The sequence below is a fragment of the Chiloscyllium plagiosum genome, chromosome 35, assembly GCF_004010195.1.
Source record: "Chiloscyllium plagiosum isolate BGI_BamShark_2017 chromosome 35, ASM401019v2, whole genome shotgun sequence".
Taxonomy (NCBI): domain Eukaryota; kingdom Metazoa; phylum Chordata; class Chondrichthyes; order Orectolobiformes; family Hemiscylliidae; genus Chiloscyllium; species Chiloscyllium plagiosum.
The window spans coordinates 31816907-31832773 of record NC_057744.1 but is presented as its reverse complement, the minus strand read 5'-3'; the positions used below and the strand labels follow the sequence as shown (position 1 = coordinate 31832773).

General features: G+C 40.3%; 1 protein-coding gene across 4 annotated transcripts in view; it reads left to right on the top strand.

The window, feature by feature from the left end:
- cdon (cell adhesion associated, oncogene regulated) overlaps positions 1–15867 on the top strand; it is a 104463-nt gene that overhangs the window by 63755 nt on the left and 24841 nt on the right. For 2 of the 4 annotated variants that reach the window (XM_043676880.1, XM_043676882.1), the window contains exons 9-14: positions 3081–3388; positions 4962–5136; positions 5845–5979; positions 11835–11909; positions 12601–12807; positions 13410–13591. In XM_043676880.1, the coding sequence (XP_043532815.1) occupies positions 3081–3388; positions 4962–5136; positions 5845–5979; positions 11835–11909; positions 12601–12807; positions 13410–13591 (1082 nt within the window). The remainder of the gene's footprint in view (positions 1–3080; positions 3389–4961; positions 5137–5844; positions 5980–11834; positions 11910–12600; positions 12808–13409; positions 13592–15867) is intronic. The other 2 variants (XM_043676883.1, XM_043676884.1) reach the window with 1 other exon arrangement.

Here is a 15867-nt window from a genome sequence, read left to right as displayed (position 1 = left end):
CTTTCCTTTATTGGTCAGAGTGTCGAGTACAGGAGTTGGGAGGTCATGTTGCGGCTGCACAGGACATTGGCTAGGCCACTGTTGGAATATTGCGTGCAGTTCTGGTCTCCTTCCTATCAAAAAAATGTTCTGAAACTTGAAAGGGTTCAGAAAAGATTTACAAGGATGCTGCCAGAGTTGGAGAATCTGAGCTACAGGGAGAGGCTGAACAAGCTGGGGCTGTTTTCCCTGGAGTGTCGGAGGCTGAGGGGTGACCTTATAGAGGTTTACAAAATTGAGGGGCATGGATAGGATAAATAGACAAAGTCTTTTCCCTGGGGTCGGGGAGTCCCGAACTAGAGGGCATAGGTTTAGGGTGAGAGGGGAAAGATATAAAAGAGAACTAAGGGGCAACTTTTTCATGCAGAAGGTGGTACGTGTATGGAATGAGCTGCCAGAGGATGTGGTGGAGGCTGATATGATTGCAACATTTGAGAGGCATTTGGATGGATATATGAATAGGAAGGGTTTAGAGGGATATGGACCGGGTGCTGGCAGGTGGGACTAGATTGGGTTGGGATATCTGGTCGGTATGGATGGGTTGGACCGAAGGGTCTGTTTCCATGCTGTACATCTCTGTGACTCTATGACTCTAAGTGGTTTATTTGCACTATATTATCATCACATAGCATGATTGACGGTTTAAAAAGAAAGTTTCCTTTATTAAATGTTTGCATGTGACTGCAAAGCGTGCTCATGCATGTATGCCAGTGGTTGTGGCATGTGTGTGAAGGTAGCACTGCTCAGGTGTACTTGGATGTACAAACTTTTAAAGCACATTTATTTTGTTTTAACAATAGAATCGACTATTTATATTTCTTGCACACTTCCAGTTACCTTATGACATGTTTTCAAGAAAATTACCTATATGGGGTGAGGAATTGAACAGTCCAGCAAAAGCTAGTAACTGGCTACCCAAGAAACTTGGTCAGCTCCGTCACTATTTGCGAGTAACTGTAATTCATGAGCAGTTGAAAATATTGTGTGCTAATGTGTATCAGACTTAAATCACCTGGCACCTTTCTTTATGTTCCCATATTGCTTTACAAGAACATAATATTTTATCTATCAAATCTAGTCCATACCATATCTTGATGTTGACACCTAAATATAAAAAGCCAGAATGTATTCATTTGAAGACATGTTTCATATTACTAACCACCAGGGTTCAGAGTTCACTATATGCTTCATCTGTGATGATAGAGGGTGTGAAGAGGTGGTACCTGACCTGAAATAAGATCAGGACGAGAGATGTCAGTAGTCTGGGTGTTACCTGTTGCAGCATGATTCCTCCTTAACTGCCAATATGGCAACTTCAAAATAGAGACTGTCAGAGCAGGAGCAGCCGCTCCCAAAATTATCCAGCCTCCCTTTTAAAAATAAAATTTGTCATGGAGGACTTTAATTCACAAATGGCACATGAAAAGCAGATTCCTTCAACCTGGAATTGATGCCAGATGTGCATCAAGTTAGCACAGCTTGCATCAACTAATGCCTCACTTAAACTGCATTTCGGTCGAACACCAAGACAGCAAAGTTTGCCAGGATAGCCATGCACAGTTTCTCAAGTTATAATGTCATATTTCTCCAGTATGAGACTGTAAAAGTTAAGTTTGAAATCAACATTGCATGTTCTTGTGCGTAGGGTTTCAATTGAAATAAATTGCTCAACTGGACAACTATTTTGTTTTGCCTTTGGAAATTCATTTACAGCCGTCTCGTGAGAATCGATATCCTTTCTGTGGAGGCAGTTGCGATTTCTCTTGATTTGACTGCTCTGATTAAAAGCTGTAACAGTACAAGAACAACACCGTGAATTTATATAGTGAGACATAGTAAGACTATCCCAGTTTGCAATTTTGGAGACTATTTGTAGCTGAGGTTGTAATTTTGCTTGCTGAACTGGTAGATTTGTTCTCAGATATTTCATCACCATGCTAGGTAACATCATCATTGTGTCTCCCAATAAAGCAGGAGAAAGTAAGGGCTGCAGATGCTGGAGATCAGAGCTGAAAGTGTGTTGCTGAAAAAGCGCAGCAGGTCAGGCAGCATCCAAGGAACAAGAGAATCGACGTTTCGGGCATAAGCCCTTCTTCAGGAATGAGGAAAGTGTGCTTAGCCTGCTGGACACACTTTCCTCATTCCTGAAGAAGGGCTTATGCCCGAAACGTCGATTCTTGAATAAAGCACTGGTGTTCTCTCCTACTTGCTATTTATCTGAGTTGGTCTGTTGTGGTGGGTGATATCACTTGCGGTTCCTTTTGAGAGTTTGGTAAATTGGGTCCAAATCAATATGTATGTTAGTGGAGTTCTGGTTTGAATGCCAGGCCTCTCGGAATTCCCGTGCATGTCTTTGTTTCGCCTGTCCCAGGATGGATGTGTTGTCCCAGTCAAACTGGTATCCCTAAACAGACCAAGACCGATAAATAGCAAGCGGGACAGAACACTGGCACTTCAATGGAGGCTCACTGATGATGTTACCCAGCATGATGACGAAGCATCTGAGAACAAATCTACTAGCTCAGTGAGCAAACTTACAACCCAAACTATCCTAGTTGTAACATGTAAGCAGCATATCCAGGGGTTAAGCATGACTGCATCTAGATGCTCAAGCATAACTGCTATGAGATCAGCTGAGAGGTGCTGGCAGCCTCTCAGAATTGATAGTTTCTTTGTTATTGAGAGACGTGCCAGTTTCAACAAGTGCGGCCCATCCTCCCCTATCCTGCTGCTGCCTGTGGTATCCTAAATAAATAAACGAGAGCAAATGTAATCTGGCTTTAATTAAATGAGAAATGTTGATAGTTTTTGTTGGTTTTCTTGCAACAGGCAGTGAGTTGAACATCTGGGGACCATGAAACATGTTTCCTCTGGCTCTGAATAGCAACTTTACTAGTTTGAACTAATGGCATTTTAATGTGGGGGGAGGGGAGAGAAGGAATGTTAAGCAGTCAGCATTCTGCATGCTTGTAGAGTTTTGCAATTGGCAACAGTGGCTGTACTTTTGAAAATAATCAGTGTTTTTGTTGATTTTCCACCAGTTCCCTTTGAAACAAAGGTCAGAGTTGATGACCAAGAGCCCACGCAATCAGCGAGAAGTTCAGATATTGTTCAGGGTGATGAAGGTGATGAAACTATCGACTACGATTATGTCTTTGACATTATGTCACCAGAGCACCAGCCAACGAAAGAATCCATCTCCCCTGAGCCAACACAAAAGACTCCACCTGATGCTCCCATCATTCTCAGTGCTCCATATACTACCAACCCAGACAGCTATGATTTAATTTGGAGAGCAGGAAAAGATGGTGGTTCTCCCATCAATGCCTACTTTGTCAAATATCGAAAGGTATGATGCTAATAAAACGTGGTTTGACTTGGAAGGGACTGCATCATAAAGCCCAGGTTCAAGATATAATGTAGCCTATTGGGATGAGAGTCTTGCAGCACAAAAAGAGGCTGTTCGATCACTGTTTGAAAGAGCAGATGTGCTCAGTCCCACATCCCTTTGTGTATAAATACTTCATCCTGAATTATCTATCCAGCTCCTTTTTAAAATCATTCTTAGAATCAAATTCCACCACCTTTTCCAAACAAACTAAATCCTGAAAATTCTTAGCAAAATACTTTCACCTCATACCTCTCTAGTCTGTTTTGTTTATTACCTTTGAATGTGAAACTGTTAATATCTGATCATGCTCCACTCCGTACATCTAGTATATGTTGAGCTCTAGCTGCTTCCCCAGCCTTCTCAACTTCCGATCAATTCTCAGACAACTTGTGTACGTTGTCTGTCAGTTTTATCCCTTATATATAATACTTTAGTTTTACTTATCTGCTATCCCCTCGATCCCAAACAGTTCAATATCGAGCCCTGAATGAGTCAGACTTCCTCATTTACTTCCACAAGCTTGTGCGCACACATTCATATATGCACACAGTGCAGCTTCAGTTTCTACATCCGTTCTATCACCTATTTTATTTCACTTTTATATTATCTCTCACCTTCACTGCATTGGCCCCCATCTTTGGAAAAACCATTATACATAAAACTTTCATGCAAAACTTTGCACTCATTTTTGAAAGCAAGCTACTAAATAAGATGATGTGTTGCTTCTAAGGCTGGGAGAATTGTAGCTTGTAATGTACTGTAAATGCTCAGATATTTTACCTGGACCCTTTATGTTTGTAGAGCCCACCTGGCTTACCTTGATAAATTAGTCAATTGTTATTGATTCAAGGAGTTTACTGTTTGGCAGATCTTTGTAAATTCATTGCACCTGGAGCAAAATAAATGATATGAATCTTTTTTTTCTCTTATTTAAATATATTGAAGTATTGCAAACTGTGTATATATGAAAATTATCAATTTAAGCGATGAAGTCTTATTTAGAGACACAAGCAGGATCAAAAATACAGAGCACCTTCTGAAATTGACTTTTTTTTTGTTGCAAAAGCTTAGCCCTAATTTGTAATTATTATCTCTAACTCTGTCCTTAATTTTATGAGCTCATTGTCAATGCCACAGCATAGCTAACATTGTTCTGACATACCCTGCTCCTGCCTATTACATTTGCAGGGGGATCCACTATTAGCCACAAGTTACTGATGTGGAAATTAACTTGCCCCATCTGAGCCATCAGAAGCCCTTCAATCACTCAGGGATCCCTTGTTTAGCTAGATCGCCCATCGCAACTTTACTTGCTGGGAATTATTGATTTGTTTCTTGTCCAAATCTGTGGGTCAGGTGAATCAAGGTCTAGTAGTGGAATGCCATCCACCTGGGCCCACGTCAGCCATATTATTTGGAGGGTACACATGAGCAAGCAGGCTGTTGGGAATCTGGGGGAATGGGACAAAGGACAACAGTGCTGAGGTCTACACCATAAAGTTTTGACATCAGATTTTTGTTTTCATTGTAGCTTGACAATCGTGGGAATATGTTGGGAAACTGGCACACAATTCGGGTTCCTGGCAGTGAAAATGAACTTCAACTTGCCGAGCTTGAACCTTCTAGTCTGTATGAGGTATTGATGGTCGCACGAAGTGCTTCTGGTGAAGGGCAGCCAGCCATGCTGACGTTCCGAACTGGCAAAGGTACAACATAACAATTAAATTCACACTGACAGTTTGTATTTTGCAAAGGATGTGTTTGTAACTCTTGGTTTCTGACACCAGCATTTGTGATGGATTCCCCAAGGAAATGTGCAGTTTACGATGTTGGTTTATACAGATCAGTAAAGTCAGAGGTTCAGTTTTTCATTTGTACTGTGACAGGCTTCAATCATTAGCTTCTGCTTCTGTATTGACAATCCAGAATTTATGTTGTTGAGATCCATTGATACTTGTTGCAAAATACATTTTTAAATGGTGCTGGAATTAGGCCCATATGAAATATGATGTGAGTCGAGCGGTTTGAAGGTTTGAGTGTAGGCTGTATTTGTAGACTGTTTCTTGTAATCTTAATGTTGGTTTTTGAATTGATATTGTCAGCAGGATCTTAGTTGATCTTAACTGTGATCTTAACTCTGTATTCCCTTCTGCTTGGGATTGAGATAGACAGGCAGATTTTGGTGACTCAGAATTATGATGTTCGAGCAGGTGAGGAGGAGAGTTGCAAGCCCAAGATCTGCTGTGATCATATTGAATGACCAATCTTGAAGGACTGACCAGTTTTCTGCTTCTAAAGACCACCATATCCTACACTTGATATAATGGCTGAGCAATGCTGTGGATATTGTACTGTAAAATAATGCTTTCCCTCTCTTCTGAGATGCTGAATTCTATTCCCTTTCCCCTTGACAGGGCGATCCTCCACCTCAAAGAAAAACTCTCGAACGCCATCACAACCTGTCGGAGTTCCCAAGCAAACACCAGTCGAGGATAAGACAAGTACTAATTTTGGCGTGGTAATCCATGATCTAACACGACATAGCAGAGGTAAGATTCTTTGATGGGCCCTAGGCCTGTTTTTACTTTTCTGAAGCATTGATTTACTTTCTTACACAGCCAGAAAGTTGTTGACACCACTCAGCTTTGATCTTAACCATAATGGTGGCTCGGTGGTTAACACTGCTGCCCCTCAGCACCAGAAACCCGGGGTTGATTCCAAACTCGGGTAATTGTCTGTGTGGAATTTGCACACTCCCAGCATTCTTCCTCTGGGTGCTCCGGTTTTCTCCTGCAGTTCAATGATGTGCAGGCTAAGTGGATTGGCTGTGCTAAATTGTCCATAGTGCCCAGGGATGTGCAGTCTAGGTAGATCAGCCATGGGAAAGGCAGGGGTAGGGGGGTTGGGTGTGGGTGGGATGCTCTTCAGTGTGGACTCTATGGGTCAATGCCCTGCTTCCACACTGTGGGGATTATATGATTCCATAAACTTGGCCTTTAACACTAGCTAGGCCCAGTTTTACAAGCGACCTATCCTTAACTTTAACATAACCCTTACCCAATTCTTTCAATTCCTCCTTTTAAAAATCTTGCCCAACTGAAGTCTGAGCAAAACCTGACTGCAAAATTATTCAACCAAATCGATCCCTTATCCTAAGAAAATGTAACCCTTCCCATCCAATTTACTAATAAACTAGGATCTAGCTTAAGATCTTTTTATTATGGTCTGTGTATAAATTCTAATCATGTATGAGCATTAGGTGAACTGTTACTCAATCCTAATCCAATCAGTTACCCCCTCTGTCATTAGTTTCAGTTGTCATGTTGTCCTCATCTTAAGCTTAAACCAGTGCTATCCAAATATTTCCAGCATTTTAATGCTTCAGACTTAATGTGGTTCCAGAATTGAAATTTAATGGGTGGTGGTTACAAGAGCTGTTAAGCATGGGGATGGGAAGGATGGTATAGTTGGACTTTGTAAGTTAAAAATCACACAATACTAGGTTATAGTCCAACAGGTTTAATTGGAAGTGCTAGCTTTCAGAGCGCCGCTCCTTCTTCAGGTGGTTGTGAATGAAGGAGCGGTGCTCCGAAAGCTAGTGTGCTTCCAATTAAACCTGTTGGACTATGACCTGGTGTTGTGTGATTTTCAACTTTGTACACCCCAGTCCACACTGGGGTCTTCAAATCATTACTTTGTTGAAGTTTTGGTTGCTGAGTGCGGCTTTAGCTCTTGTGGGCAAACAGTAGTTGACAGAGTTGATTAAAAGGCAAGTTCTCCACAAGGAGAATGAACATCTACCTACTCTAAGGATTTTGTTTTCAGCTCCCAGAAAGCCGTCTTTATTACAGTCAATCCGTCCAGTACGATTAAGAATGTAAAGGTACCTTAAACTTCTGCCCCTCATTGAGTTCAGCAGCAGTCATTGCTGCTCATAGCTCGCAACCCCAAAAACTCGTCTCATAACCCTGCTGAGGAATTAGATCTCCAACTGTTACTCTTGTCCCACTTCAACAAATGACCAAGCTTTAACTCTAACACGCTGATCTGATACCCTCCATTTTAGACTGTCAATCCAAGCCGCAGACTCTCCTATAGCAGAAACAACTTTTAAGAAGTGCCTTTGATACCATAAAACCTCCCAAAGCACTCCACAGGAGAATAATAAAATTTGACATTAAGCGGCACGAGATATTTGGGTAGATAATCAAAAAAATTGTGCCAGATCTAGGTTTTAATGAGCACTTTAAAGTAGCAAAAGAAGTTTCAGGAATTTATTTCAGCATTCCGGATCTTGGAAGGCTGGCTACCAGTGATGTAACCATTAAAATATGGTATACTGAAAAGTCCAGAATTAACAGAGCATGACTAATTTTTGTAGTTTATGGAATAGGAGGAAATTACAGCATTAGCATGGGGCATGGCCATGGAGTGATTTGAAAGCAGGAATGATATGAAATTACTTCTGAAAAGAATATATTACAAACTTAAATGATGGCAGGACGTAATATGGAGATGAAAAAAGTAGACAAGGTATACAGTGGATATGATAAAATGTAGTAAGGTGTTGTGAATGATTTTTGATGGAGATGGTGGAGAACATTGGGGAAAGGACACTGAAGATGGTAGTTTTAGGTGGGAAGATTGATACTGGTGCACATTTGTATTGCATTAGAGTCAGATGTACAGCACTGAAACAGACCCTTCAGTTCAGCTCGTCCATGTTGACCAGATATCCTAAATTAATCTAGTCCCATTTACCAGCCTTTGGCCCATATTATTCTAAACCCTTCCTATTCATATACCCATCCATTTGCCTTTTTAAAAGGTGAAGTTGGACCATCCTCCACTTCCTCTGGAAGCTCATTCCATACATTCCCTACCTTCTTTGTGAAAAAGTTGCCCCTTAAATTCCATTTTAAATCTTTCCCCACTCACTACGCCATCTAGTTTTGGACTCCCCGACCCTTGAGAAAAAACTTTGGTTATTCACCCTATCCATACCCTCATGATTTTATAAACTTAGATAAGGTCACTGCTCAGTGCCTGACACTCCATTGTCCCAGCCCATTGAGCCTCTCCCTATAGCTCAAACCCTGCAACCCTGACAACATCATTAGAGTCAGATGGATTCTACAAAATCTATAGGCTGGATATTCTATTGGATCAGGCACTGTTTTTTTCATTTGGTTTCTCAACTGAAAACGAATTCAGTTATTAGATGCATTTCTGATTTCAGTTTATAATATTTGAAATGATTACAGATGCTGAAAGTAATAGTGAAGGGTGGGCTATATGCCATGACCCAGTATTCAGATTGTTCATTATCTCTGATATTTGAAAGTAATATTTGATAATATGTCGTCAGGGGAGAGGAACTGATTTGGAGACCAGCTGTTTCCTATAGGATTGCTACCAATACTGCTATTTGATTGACGTTAACTGACCTTTCTTGGTTTCAGAATGTGTGGTCAAGGGTAGTGGAAATTGAGAGTGAAGCAGCTCTTGCATTCCTACTGCCTATTGCAGCACAACTCTGTAATTTCCAAAAACAAATTCCATTACACTATTCAGGAAACATTTCTGTTGCTTCTAAAATGAAGAACAGACTGCTGAATTCAAAAGTAGAAATAGTTATTCCTCTTTAATAACAATTCCCTCACATAGGTTTAACTGCAATGCCCTGCACTCTGAGATTCCAACACCAGGAATCAACTGAAACTTCCATGTCAAATTTTCAAAAATCGAGTTTTGGATTCAAGGGATTATTTTCATCTAGTTCTGTTCGTTTGCTTTGTGTATTTCATTACCTCCGTGAATGGAATGTAATATTGTCTGTGCTATTAACATCTACTGCTAGTGCTTGGAGCTGCATCAGTCTTTATTGCTGTATTCACAACTTGTCTGATTTGAAGTATTTAAATGGAAATTTCAATGAGTAGTTGCCATCTGATTGGGTCTAACACTAAGAATCATACTGCCTTGAAAATATGCTTTTACTAACATTGTTATTCTGTCTTCTTTGCTCTCTTCTTTGCTGTCTAAAGTTGCTCTGAATTCAGTAAGTATTATTTTGGCAGAAGCTTTAACTAGCTTATGTCTTCAAAGTACTTGACATGTCTGAAATGCTTTTGAGTACAATGGCAGCTTTTTTTTGTGTGTATTTTCATGCAAAAAAAATGGCATCTTACAGCTGTTCAGCGTGCTCCCCTTGAGCAGGGAGTCTAGAACTAGGCCAGATAGTTTAAGAATTAAAGGTCGCACAATTAAGATGGATGAGATTTTTCTTTCCTCTGAGGATCATCAGTATGTGGAATTCACTTTTCCGGAAAGCAATGGACGCTTGGTCATTGAATAAATTCCAAACAAGCTTGATAGGTTTTTCCATCGGCAAGAGTTAAGAATTATGGCAAGTGGAGAGGAAAGTATAGTTGAGGCCACCAATCAGATTAGCCATGATGTTGTGGAATGGCAGAATAGCCTCAAGGGGTTGAATAGCCTACTCCTGTATTTTTGTGGTCAATGTTGGAGTAGTGTAGAGAGCTTTATGTAACAACCAAACAGTGTGTACTTAAAATATTTCAGAATCATTAATTGGCCATTATTTTTCAGGTTTTTTAGCTCTGCCAGTAGGCAAGCTTATTCATTTGGACATGCAATTCCGGGGAAAACTTTCCCGCTTGACAGGAAAACATGTCAAAGATTCACTTAGCTATGTTTGTGACAATAGCATGACAGTTTGTGATCTTTGACACATCATTGGTTGAAAAATGTATTTTGAAAGTTTGCAGATGATACCAAATTGGGTAGGAGGGTGAACAGTGATGAGGATACAGAGATCCTTCAGCATGATCTGGACAAATTGGGTGAGTGGGAAAATCACTGGCAGTTGCAGTATGATTTAGACAAATGTGAGGTTATTCACTTTGGAAGCAAAAAGGAGAAGGCAGGCTACTACCTGAATGGCTGTAAATTGGGAGAGGGGAGTGTGCGGTGGGATCTGGGTGTCCTTGTACACCAGTCATTGAAAATGAACGTGTAGGTGCAGCAGGCAGTAAAGAAGTCAAATGGTATGTTGACCTTCATTGCGAGAGGTTTCAAGTACTGGAGCAGGGATGTGTTGCTGCAGTCATACAGGGCCTTGGTGAGGCCACACCTAGAATATTGTGTGCAGTTTTGGTCTCCTTTTCTGAGGAAGGATGCTCTTGCTCTTGAGGCAGCGAAGGTTCACCAGGCTGATTCTGGGGTTGGCGGGACTGACATGAGGAGAGATTGATTAGGATTGTTTTCATTGGTGTTCAGATGAATGAGAGGGATCTCAGAGAGACCTAAAATTCTAACAGGACTAGACAGGGTGGATGCAGGGAGGATGTTCCTGGTGGTGGGTGTGTCCAGAACCAGGGGATCACAGCCTGAGGGTTTGAGGTGGACCATTTAGGACGGAGATGAGACATTTCTACACCCAAAGAGTAGTGAGCCTGTGGGATTCATTACTACAGGAAGTAGTTGATGCCAAAACATTGAATGTATTCAACACAGGTGGCTAGATATACAATTGGGACAAATGGGATCAAAGGTTATGGGGAGAAAACAGGATTAGGCTGTTGTGTTGGACAATCAGCCATGATCATGATGAATGGCAGATTGGCTGCCTCCTCCTCCTATCTTTTGCGTTTCTCCAAATCTGTTAGCAAATCAAACATGACTTTTTTTTTCTCCCAAAAGTTCTTGCACTCAAACTGGCTGGTGGAGACAAGAGAGACAGTGAAAGATTTTAAAATTGTAATTCATGTTCCATTATTTTTAAACTATAATCTTGTGTCAAGTTAAAGCAAAGAAAATTGAACACCCAAGTGTAAGTGTATATACAAATAAGTTGGGGCTTATTTTATTTTCTTAGGCCTAATATTCCAATAATAAAAGTTTCTAGAATAAAAGCAAGAACTGTGAATGTTGAAATAAAAATGTTGTGATTAAAAATTTCTAATGTTTGGGTAACTTTGCATATAATAATCTATATTTATTATCTATTTCAGTGTTAGTGCACGATTTTAGAAACCTACAAAATTTGTCAGCCTAAAGGTGTGTTTCTCTGCAGTGACTGATAACATAAGGGTTTAAAATGACATAACATCAATAATTCTGGAGCATGTGATAATGAAGGCCTTCTGTATTATCTGAAAGGCAAGATTGAGGCATGAACCTAAAGCAAAGGAGCTGCTTTTTAAGTATATATTAAAAGGAAAGTTAATGTTTTCCCTGTGATCTGTCTTATTTCCTCCTGCCAAGACTGGTTGGATCCTACATTAAGTTTCTCCCAATGCTATCTCTCTCAGTTTGATAGGCACTTTGAGATTGTCTAAGTGGATAACCTGTCTTTCTAACATTCCCTGCTTCCCTTGAGATCCCTTGTGTGTCGTCTGGAAGCACCAGAAATCACCGACAGTGATTCACCAACAGGAAGTCCCACCATTTCATGGTACAGTGCAATAAGTCTTTTGCTCTGCAATTAAAGCCTCAAAATCTCATTGAGAATTTGTTTTGTGATTGGCCTGTTGTATAGAGTATTGAGCTCCTGCTAGCCATTTGGTCGATACTAGCTTTTGCTGAAACAATAATAATTTCAGATGTCATCTTCAATTTGAACTTCCAAGAACCTTTTAAAAAGTTGTGATTAAATGTCTTGTTATTGCAGAGCGCAACTGCACAATTGGTGAGGCAGTATCTCCCAAATGCTAAATCTGCCATAAATTTTGTTGGATTGTTTATGAAATGCTGTGGGGCTTTTTTAAATGTAATGACTTATTGAGACATTTATTTTGCTGCTGAAGGGCTCTTTGTGAAATACTTCCTCTTAATTTTTAAGTAATGTGAGAATCCTGTGACAGCATTCTGAATAACGACTGTACTTCTGGCGGTCAATAAGATGGATTAGTCAAACTGAAAAAAACCTGAGTTACCCTGGACACAGGATGCACTGTCTGAGAGAGAGCATAATTGCAAAAAAAAATCCAAATTGCAAACATCATCTGCTTGTTGAAGCAGACCAGAATTTGCAGTCCTAAAGCTGAAATTTTGCCAAAAAGCCACTTTTTATTCTCTGCGTACAGCCAGTAATTAAGTAATTTTAACTTTCCAGCCCATTCCTGACCGTTCTTTTTCTTATCTAGTCCCTGAGGCACCAGACCGACCTACAATCTCAACTGCCTCAGAAACCTCTGTGTATGTGACTTGGATTCCAAGAGCGAATGGAGGCTCCCCCATCACCTCCTTTAATGTGGAGTACAAACGGATAGGAAGGAACAGTGACTGGCTAGTGGCAGCAAACAGCATCTCGCCATCTAAACTTTCAGTGGAAGTGCGTGGTCTTGAACCAGGTAACAAAACGAAAAGTGAAATAAGGCTCAGTAATCTAATTAAATTCTGTGGGCCTTGTAAAGGCAGAAGCATCTCAAGCAGTTACAGTTGATTGTATAGTCTTTAAAACTTCTATTTTGTCTTTGCTCCTGAGAATGTTAACGCTTGCAGTCATACAGATTGATGGACATTAGCTTTCAGCACATCCCTTAGGTAGCCATTCGTGTATAAGCCCAAATATTGTGTATCTGAACAATCTAAATGTGATTGCATTGCAGCTGTGCCCAATCTGATTTCACGTTACATAACTTCTACTGATACTGACTTTTTATTTAGATTTCATTTCAACTGAATTCAAATTCAGAGACTACAATGGAAGGGCTTGTACATCTGTTCTCTGGAACAGTCCAGGCCTCTAAGTTAAACTTCTATCCTACCAGAACCTAAGACCACATGTTTTCCCTCCAGATTTAGCTCCCCATTCCTCATTTTATATCATTGCAACACAATGGTCAAGCTCTCTGCAAAGAGTCATTGCTCATTCCTGTAAGGAGATCTTCAGCTGTGATGTAGCACATTGTCCTGTGCTGCACTAATTATTACTCCCATATTTGTGCCATAGGTGCTGCATACAAATTTCGTGTGATTGCCATTAATGCCTATGGTGAAAGTCCCAGAAGTGCTGCCTCACGACCTTATCAAGTGGCAGGATTCAGCAATCCATTTTCAGCACGTCCAATTGCAGGTCCTCACATTGCTCATACTGAAGCTGTAACTGACACCCAGATCATGCTGAAATGGACGGTAAGCATAGAGCTCTTCGTTGTATGTCATCAATTTACTAACCATGTTGTTAACTTTTATTTTGTCTCCCCTATTTTAAAAAAAGGATCTCAATTTGGGTCAGTATTCTATCTTATTAACAACAAAGGTAATTTTTAATGCAAAACATTGTTGCTTTTGAGCCGCCTTATGCAGAAGCCTTGTTTAAACAAAGTAATAAAAGTAATAAAACGATTGAGATTGGATTTTGGGCAGCTAGTTCCAATTAAAGTAAATGGTGTCTCACAAATGAATCATTCTTGTCTGTTCTGTGTTTACTGAAGCATTACTTACCTGTTTCTAAAGGCAAGAAAGATTCTCTGAAGGAGCACACCAGAGTCAATAGCTAAAATTCTTTAATTAAAAAGCAATTCCATTCATTTAGAACTTGTTTGCCCACATATCTAATCAAGAGAAAACACTGTCCTAGCCAGAGAGTTCATTAATGAGACCTGTCTGGAGTTGTGTACTTTCCTAAAAGAATTTTCAAAAGAGAAAATACTGGTTTGAATTAGAGTAGATGATTCATTCAACTAAATGCCACTGTTGATTTCAATATTTTGCTCCTTGTTTCTAGGCAATTATGTGAACACTTAAAAATAGCATGTCTAAGAGTTTTATTAGGAATTCTGAACATGTAAAATGTGCTTACAATGTGACCACACTAGTAACTGGAGTACTCCCCACTCACTGTCTCCTGGTGTTTATTAATCTTACAAACCTTTGGAGTTCAGTTAGAGGATGAGGCAGCAGCCAGTCCACAAAATGCATCTAGCTGAACAGCATGGCTAGCGATAGAAGGATTTGAGCCTTTTGTCATGACTGTAATAGAGTGTTCTCAAAATTCAAAGATTTGATGTGATTTATCATATGGGCAGGTTTGCCATATATGGAATCTTTAAACAAAGGAATCACTCAAATGTTTATCCCTAGCATTTTCTAGCAGCAAAGCTTGCCTATTCCTTTTAGATTCCTCCTTCTGAAGATTGGACCTCAAGTCAATCCATTTTTCAAGTTGCTGGAAATTTTTTAAAATAATGTTTTCTTTTAAAAAAAAAAAAGCTGGTCTAACTGCATGACCAGCTTGTCCAGTTGCATATAGTCTCAGTTTCAATCAGCAAAAATTGCGCAAATGAGGTTAGAATTCGACATCCCAAGAATTAGCAATTTTAATGGTAAAAAAGTTTGCTGATTGAGCTCTGCTAAAGGTGGATGGTGGTGAATGATGGAGGCTCTTATCAGTCTCTGAAACTCAGTTGCATTTCATTCATCCAGCCACCTCATTAAATCCAAGAATGTTCTCAATTATAATCAGTCCTTTCCTGGCAGCAGGCAAGCACTAGAACCAGGGAAGTCTGACCCCTATGTTTGATAGAACCTTCATTTACTGATTTTTCAGCAAAAAAAAGCCTGTCTTATTCTGAGCAGATTGATAAGATCACTTGAGATTGGTAGGAGACACGCAAGGCTCTGGAAAAATATTTTCTTGGTTGTGTCATGTTTCCCTCCTGGATTAAGTTGATGGATTGACAGTGAGGCTTTGAGTTTAGTTATTACTTTAATTGCGCACTGATTATCATAAAGGCTCAGCAGTACATTAACCATGGGAGGACTGGAAACCGTTTATAAGTTAAGGAGCAAGTTACAACAAGCAAGTTAAATCTCTGATATTTAACTATTAAGCACAATGTAACCCTTAACCTGCTGTTGAAAAGCCTCCTTATACAGTTGTACACTCTGCAAAAGGCCTTTCAGCAAGGTTACTGTTGCTCACTACTGCTTATTTAACTCAGTTTTCTGAATAGTCAGTGCTATTGCATAGAGATGCTGTGAAAGACACTCGTCAGAGAGCCTTGGACCTGCAGCCCTTGATTTTCCAACGCAGGAAATCTGCTGTTCTGCCTAATTAGAGTTCCTGTATTGAACAGGCTAAAAATTACTAACTGTAGGCATTTGCTATTTTTCCACCAGGGTAAAGATTACTTACTGTGTAATGAGAGAGCTCCTGTTTGTTCCGTGACTCCCTTGTCAGATCCACACCCCCCACCGACCCAACCTCCACTCCCGGCACCTTCCCTTGCAACCGCAGGAGGTGCAACACTTGCGCCCACACATCCCCCCTCACTTCTCTCCAAGGCCCCAAAGGAAACTTCCATATCCGCCACAGAAAAACATAACCTCATCACCTCAGGGGACCTCCCATCCACCGCCTCCAACCTCATAGTCCCACAACCCCCCACCGCCCGTTTCTACCTCCT